The sequence below is a fragment of the Drosophila suzukii genome, unplaced genomic scaffold (genome assembly GCF_043229965.1).
Source record: "Drosophila suzukii unplaced genomic scaffold, CBGP_Dsuzu_IsoJpt1.0 scf_4, whole genome shotgun sequence".
Taxonomy (NCBI): Eukaryota; Metazoa; Arthropoda; class Insecta; order Diptera; family Drosophilidae; genus Drosophila; species Drosophila suzukii.
The window spans coordinates 1,591,210-1,599,375 of record NW_027255927.1 but is presented as its reverse complement, the minus strand read 5'-3'; the positions used below and the strand labels follow the sequence as shown (position 1 = coordinate 1,599,375).

The window sequence follows — 8,166 nt, the reverse complement described above, 5'->3', positions numbered from 1 at the left end:
TGGGGTCGGAAACGCTTCCTTCTGCCTGTTACATATTTTCCGACGAATCTATTATACCCTTTTACTCTACGAGTAACGGGTATAAATATAAAATATTCGTCCTTTATATTCTTTTATATTTTTTAGGCTAGGAAAATACATTTTAATTTGGGCACTAACGGCTGTTAGAACGGACGCGACAGTAAAACTGAATGACTATACGAACGCGGACTACATCCCAATAGAGGGCGGTGACATTGTAGTCTGGAAATCTTGCGGATACCTACAACACGCAACAAACATGAAGACCTACGAAGACCACGCTGATCAGACTGAAACGTTGACAAGGACGTTCACCGACGACCACAGGATACCGGTTATATCGACGGACCTCAGACACATTCGCAAGTTGGTAGCTACCCTAAAAATCCACCATAGGGCCGCTAGGAGTATTAACTTAATTGAGACAGCTTTAAGGGTAATTTTAGGCACACCCGACTTTAATGATTGGGAGCAATCAAAATTCAATTATGAGCAACTAATGAGAACAGATGAAGGACAAACGGAACTAAATATCAATTTTCAGGAACGTTTGAACGAACTCGCGAACGCAATGAATCAAATTCAAAAACTTTACACCTATAAAAAAACGCACCTTTTGGAAATCATTTTAGCTAAAAATAGTATCGTCATCACAGATTTGGAAAATATTCTAATGGGCTTAACCCTAGCAAAATTAAATATTGTAAGCCCAGCACTTCTAGATAGCTACATTGGCGAATTTAAGGACAGGCCAGCCTACTAACATAAGTTTGATAGAAAAAAATTTAAAATTCCGATATCCTCCATATTTTTATTAAATTCCCTAGTTCTAAACATGTATGTAAAAAAAAAACACTCTATACGGTCCAGCACTACAACAAGATCGTGGACTTCGACAACCGGAAACCTAGTCGCTGAGTGCCCAGTAGTAGTAGATCACGGCACCCTCATTGTGAATGAGGCCAACATGACCATAACCAATGACCAAGGACGGGACCAAAAAATATCTGGAAGCTACCTGGTAACATATTCCGACAAAATTAGCCTCAACGGGACTTGGTTCGTAAATCAACTGGGAAGCTCGATGAAAAAACCTGCGGTGTCAGCTATGACCGTGGTCAACCTCCCGACTCACCAAAACCGATTAAGTCTTCCATTTCTTCACGAGCTTAGTCTGAGCAGTCTCCACCACATTGGGACCCTTAGAAAAAAAACTTACCACGGGTGTCTTCCTCAGCTACTCCTTCGCCCTACTCGCCTCCTTCCTATTGTGCTCTACAGTTTGGCTCGGCTACCACGTTCTAAGGACCAGAAGACACGACAACCCAAGAACTAACGGTGACGTAGAATTAGCAGGTCACCGGGACGGCGACCACTTAAAAGAGGGAGGAGTTAACACACCCGTTTCCCATGAGGAGAAATTGTCGAGTTGAAGGCCATACCCGGTGGCCAACACGCGCAGTGAGGAAACTACCGACTCCACACTCTGGGGGCCATCGGCCGGAGTCCGACCAAAAGCACTCACGCAGCAAGTGATCGTCGCTGGCCAGGTACTAGGTGCTGACCCGGCGCTTTAGCGGCTGCGCTGGGAACACTCGCTCAGCGAACGATCGCCGGATACCAACTGCTGACCATGCACTCTTACGGCAGCGCTGCGACCAGGCAAAGGCCGCAAGCTGTGGCCGGTTCAGACCCTTCAGTTAGTTAAAAATTGTACTCCGCAGCCATAGCTGTGTTTGAAGAAATATTTGTAATTTATCCCTATATTACCCTTTGCCTTAACAGGCTTAGGAACTTTCTTATTGAACTTTGCCTAAACAGGCTTGGATAAATAAACAAAAAATAATAATAAAATAATCAGAAACAACTAATACAACACGGTCCGAAATAACTTGTATGTATACTAAATATTCTTCACCATAAATAAATAAATATCTGGCGATATTTGAGTGTTTGAAAAACCAAACTTGAATCCTTTTATTGAACATGTTCATTTTATATAAAATGCACACATCATATTCATCAAACCACTAAAAATTGGTTTATGCATTCTTCTTTTTATTGTTATTAAAAAACTTTTTTAATATCCTTGATATGTATTTAAACCACATTAGAAATTATATCTGAAAGATCAATTTCTTTCTTAAGTCCTAATCGGTACATATAAAACAAAATAAAAAAAACCAGCTATAAAAACCAATTTAAAATAACCAAAATATGGTAAAACAAAACTATATAAAGATATTATATAGGATCTTTTTTTTTTAATATTTTTGAAATAATCAATTAAAATGCAGTTGATAAATATAATAGTAAAATAAAAAGGACTGGAAAGAGGAAAATATTTATATGTGGGCATTTTCACGGGTCGCGAACGTACGTTCGTACGCACTTAGTGCAAATAAAAAAAAGAAAACAAACGTTTTCTGAATTTTTTGTTGCTATTCGATAGCATTTTGTTAGCTCTTTGATGATGGGGTTTATAATGGGGTTTATTGAGCTATAATTTTCATGTTGGCAAAAAAATGCGGTCGCGAACGTACGCAAAATGGAAGTCGACTTCGGCTTAAACTAGGAAAATGCAAAAATCTGCGAATTGGGACAGAATTTTCTAAAGCAATAACTTTATTTTCAAAATGGATTCATGTAGCTTGGTTTTTTTTTATTGAATTAAGTATGTCGTTTCTATGTCGTTTTATTAACAGTTAATTGCAAATTTGTTCGCCCTCTCTGGATATTATCTTCTTATTAGATTGAAATAAAGAGATTTGGTAGAAAAAGTGCAAGCAAATCATATGTTTTCTTTGCGAAATAATTAATCATATAAATGCCTTTAAAAGTAGCTGAAAATAACAAAATTTTAAGGGAAATTTCTTCAACAAAACAAATGAAATATGCTATGGTTCCACTGTATTATGAAAATATGGTCACTTATTTGTGAAAATACACAAAAAATACAAAAAATTCCTCAGCATAATGTCAAAATCGACGAATGAGCCAACAATTTAATTTTATCGAGCAAGTGAAAGAAGTAACAGCACTCTAAAAATAGGTTCCTATTTGAAAATTAAAGTTTTAATTTTAAACAACGAAATATCATTAAATTAATTAAATGTCGGAAACGACTCATTCAGTGCGTTGCAAACTTCTGCCTGAAAAAAGCTCCCTATCCCTATCATTTTCTCTCTCTGTAATGCTTTGCCTATCATACTATATCTGAGGCCGCATCATAAGGAGCCACAAAAATAAAAACCTTTTGTTCGAGCCCTTATGTTCTTATCCACACCGGACTCTCAATAGATGAGCGATGGATGGTTTCCTTCGTAACGAGCGTTCAGAAAGGGATCGATTCTACCTAAAACCCAAGACCGAGATCACAAACAATACGAGAATACGGGTTTTTGCTCAGACCCTAAGTGATTGAATAATATTTTTTACATAGTCTTTTGACTGAGCAGACCGATTAGGAAAACCATATCTAATGTGTGCCAGAGAAAGCAGATAGTCGGTCAATACGACATTGTTGAAAAAAAAGGGAAACTAGAACGTTTGAAGACCAAAATGCAGTGTTTGCGGCGAATCGAAACTGCAAAAAATGAAAAAATTAACAATTTATTTCTGAACCATTATAAAAATCTTTCATATCCTATATTTATTGCTCCGAATTGAGTAAAATGTTCTTACGATAACATGTAAGACTGCATAAGGGAACTTTTGTGGTTGAGCAGCTGTAAGCTTTGCGATTTCCACAACCGCTAACATGGCATAACTGCGAGACAGGCGGTGCGCGATGTAAATGTGCCATTAGTGGAAAGTCCTGGCCTGGAGGAATTATTATGGTGTTACCTTGTGGAGCGCTTATATAGGTTACTTTTGGATATGAGGACTTATGAAACTTCCTGTTACGAACCAAAGGTCGATGTTTGTTAGTTTCCTGTTTTTTTAATAAGCGATCCATTGTTTTTTGTTTATCTTTTTCTCGCCGTGCATTAGCTTGCTGTTTTCGCTTCTGTGATTTGAGTACAGCCTTCTGAATTTCCTCGGCCGTTTGGGGCTTTTCCTTTTCTTTATAGCCACTTGGAAGAGCAAAAAGCTCTTCAACAAAGCCATCAGTTCGTTCATACATAGCACGTTGACGAACAGTCATTAGTTTGGGGTCTTTTATTTTCTTCAATTCATAATCAACATTGTCCAGTTTTCCAGTTTCTATGGCAGTAAGCCAACGTTCTTCATCACTGGAAGTTTCGCTATTGTGTCGCCTTTTAACTTTCTTTGCAACAGCGTTGGGGGAAGGAGTAACATGTGCCGACTTTTTAGAGTAAATATTTCTTGAGCGTATGAACGGTAGTTCGAGCATATGGCTGGCTTGTAACTCTGCGGTATCGTAATGCCCCTTTGACGGCGCAAAATTCGACATCAAAAATGATTATAGTTTATAAAAGTGATGCTTGGACGATTAAAAAATTGTGTTTTCAAAATTTACTACCTTTTTTCTTCATTTATTTCACTTAAATTCATTGAATGTTTAAGGCAGTGTGACCGCCACATGGAAAATAATAAATATGTACTTTAAATCATCGAGGCGCTTAAGTAATAGCCCCTGCACACACCCGCTTTAAAATCGCCGTTGCAACTTTAAACAGATTCCTGTTCCTATAGAGAATCGCTGAAGCGAAAAGATCAGATCGATTGCTGGGTTCCGAGACGTTGGGAGTCACCTTGGGTCTGCACCAATCACAATTACCTTGTAACCGCGCCATTGCAGTTCAATTGAATTTCCGCCTCTAAAAAATCCCGAAACGGTAAGTACAAAAATCATTTCAACTTTTACAGAAAATTCTGAACAAGACACTGGAATACTGAATCGATTTTCGTGTGCGTTCCCATTTTTCGCTTCAGAGAGTTGTACCGACTTTTTGCCGTCTCTTTTCAATACGTGTCTTTCATATGAAGGAAAAGTCGCTGAAGCGGAATTTGGTCGCTAATGCAAAAACCCCCACTGTCTGAATAGGGTATAACACACATTAGTTTAAAATTGCTGTTGCACTTTTAAGCGGATTCTTGCTTACATATACTGCGTTTATGCGATGGCCATTTCTCGCTTTCATTTCATGAAGTGAGCTGATTCGTGTGTGCATAAACACCGTTTCATGAAATCGACAACACACGAAAGTTGACTATTACTATGTTTATGCTAAGGGTTTCATGATTTCTTGAAAGCGTGAAATAAAATTTGCTCCTGTTTATGCGACGCAACCGAATTCATGCATTTTATCAATCTCAGCTGACAGAGATGGACCAATTGAAAAAGGTGTGAGCGATAATTAAACCGAAAATTTTTTTCGATTTGCATTAAATAATCTTGCTAATATTAAAGATAAAGTGTGTGCAAGCCAGTATAAAATTTTTTCTACCATCAAAATAAAGGATAAAAACTAGTTTCCATTGGCACTGAATTAAAAAATAATTTGTTAAAAGTAAGGTGCATTTATGTATTTATATCGATCTGGCAACTCCGATAAATATATAGAGTTACCGGAGTTTAATTGTGACCATTTCACGCTTTCAGGTTGAATTCGATAGGAGAGTTACCCTTCAGTTCTGCAGTAGGGAAAGCTTTTATGTTTTTTTGTGTGCCTAAAACGCTGTGCCGCTGTTGAAGTCAGCAGAGAAGTCGACGCAGCGTAGAAGACCTCTCTTTGTTTGTCTTATATGCACATATGCACTTATTTCTTTTGCGTCTCTCTGTCATGTTCGGCTAGCAACTAATATTCCGGCGGAAAAATTTTCGTGGAGCAGCGACATGTGAATACCCTTATATTTTAGGAGCATTATTGTATATCGAAAAAAAAACTAATATTGTTTTATAAAAGTAAATTATTTGATTAAAGTAAAAATTAGTTACCTACTTACTTATTATACATTTTTATTACAATATAATTTTTTTGTTTTGTTATAGAAATTTAGTCCGTTAAAATTGATTTCAATATTTAAAAAATTTTAGTATAAACATTTTTACAAAATTCATATTGTATATTTTACTCAAGAAGTAACAATTATATAGTCGGATATTTTTCGCTGTACAAAGGGTACAGTGCAGTGGCACACACCAACGCCGAACGAAATCAAGTGAGAAGAAGACTTGGTGCATTCTGTTTAAGTGATTAAAAGGGATGCATCCATTTTAATTGTGCGCAGTACAATGTATGTATTTTATATTCTATATTTTCATAATTAAGAATTCAGCGAAAAAATTTTGAATTTCTCAAGTGATTTCACTTGGGTGTCGTGTCACTTGCAATTGATTTCATAAGTTAAAACTCATTGGAAATATTCTGAATTTCACAAGTAATTTCACGTGGGACGTTACATCGGCACGTGACAGGCCATACGACAAATGAGTATAAGGACCAAGTGAAATTCCGTGGGACTTCGAAAAACATTCATTTGAATTTTCACTTGTGAAAAACTTTACATCCCATACAATTGTCTATATGGAGTATCACTTGTTCTTCACTCGTGCTGGAGGACATGTCCCACGGGATTCACAAGGTGATTCACAGGTGAAACTTTTTTATTGGGAACTGAAGGGAGTTCTCTCGCTTTAAATTTGTGATTTTGTATGCTAACGTTTTGCTTTGTTTGTTCCTGTTTCAAATTGACTGAGGAACTTATAATTTTTATACATATATATTTGATTTTTTTTTAAATATGTAAATATATAACATTTTTATAAAAAGAGTGTCTTTTGTTTTAAAAAAACTATTGCCAACTTGGATTTCACCTAATTTTCTTTACCTACCGCCGGCTCCGCAATACAGACACACCTCTTATGTGTATTCGACCTTTTGGCAGACTTAAGGACTATGCGTCCTGCGTGGAAGTATATGCTGAGGGTTATGAGGGGTAGACAAATGTTTGCTTCATGAAACTTTTTGATAAAGCCTAGTCCTCAGATCAGCAAAGAGTTTCATTAGTCGAAAAATCTTGTTCTTTGTAGTGTGACCGAAGTTTTTAAAGTTCACCCGCAATGCATGTAGCATGGTCTTACCGTCAAGCAGCTGGGTTTGTTGGCAAACGGAGGAGGAGTCTGCTGGTACACAAAGAAATTTAAATAAAAATAAATGGAATGTTCAAAGAATGTTTTCATTTATTTAAATTAATGGTATACAGTTTTTTTTCGTCCCACGGAGGCTTCTCAATTTTTCCCGCGCCATTTCAAGTCCAGCTCCGAGTCACAACATGTATATTGGACTTTGAGGAAGTGGGAGCCGGATTGGGAACGGGGTTGTTCCGCCTGATGCTGCATGAAGTCGCCTAGCATCCTGGTAATGGCTGGTGATGCCTCCTCCAGCTGTCCCTTAGCGGGCGACCTTATTTTCTCCTCCCTATAGAAGCTGTCGCGTTCTCCATCTCTGCTTTTGCTGCCAAGTAACTGGTGGACGTGCGAATTGTCCCCTTTTGTGGTATTGCTGCCTGTCGGTGAATTCCCACAATAAATGGCAACAGCTTGGATTTGGCGTCCTATTTCATCTGCACTGACCTCCTGTATCCGATTTTGGGGGTTTCCTTCCATTTTTAATTTTTAGTTTCCACATCGACTTAGCACGAACACCGCCAAAGATTAAATTTCTTATTCATTGGGCCGCGGCTAACGGCGTTCATCGAAATTCACTCGTTAAATATGGTATTTTTTTGGTATTTCCTTAGCTCATCTGGGTACCGCGCTGAAAAACAGACGCGACAAAAAGCGTTAGCCGCGTATTTGCCTCTCTCTCATTCCTATGGTTAGCTCGCGGTTTTCGTCGATGTGAGTACTGGGCTTAATACATTTTAGTTAACATTTTGTCTTGCATGAATATTTGGGGTGGAACAGTTTAGGGCGGTTTGTGGGCGTTTGGGTGGGAGTGGCATCTTCGCGTAACAAATTTGCACTGCGTACAAGGCTACGGAATCTAAATCTGAAATCCCAATTCTCTATCTTCTATAGTTTCTGAGATATCCGCGTTCATACTTACGATTTTTTGAAGTTTGTGGACGTTAAAGTGGCAAACTTTTTTCTCGATAAATCGATAGGTGTTGAAGGAGACAATACATCTCAGTTAAAATTTTTATTCTAGCATCAAAACTGTAGGAGCCACAGTT

At 37.8% G+C, this 8,166-nt stretch overlaps 1 protein-coding gene across 1 annotated transcript; it reads right to left on the bottom strand.

The window, feature by feature from the left end:
• Positions 1–3,617: 3,617 nt before the first annotated feature.
• On the bottom strand, positions 3,618–4,564 carry LOC139354866 (INO80 complex subunit B). Its single transcript, XM_070999087.1, has one exon. The coding sequence runs from the start codon at positions 4,436–4,438 to the stop codon at positions 3,674–3,676; it is 765 nt and encodes a 254-aa protein (XP_070855188.1). The 5' UTR covers positions 4,439–4,564; the 3' UTR covers positions 3,618–3,673.
• Between the last annotated feature and the right edge of the window lie 3,602 nt (positions 4,565–8,166).

Bases quoted from the DNA above. Each gene is read 5' to 3' on its own strand.
- LOC139354866 (XM_070999087.1), bottom strand. From the start codon at position 4,438: ATGTCGAATTTTGCGCCGTCAAAGGGGCATTACGATACCGCAGAGTTA.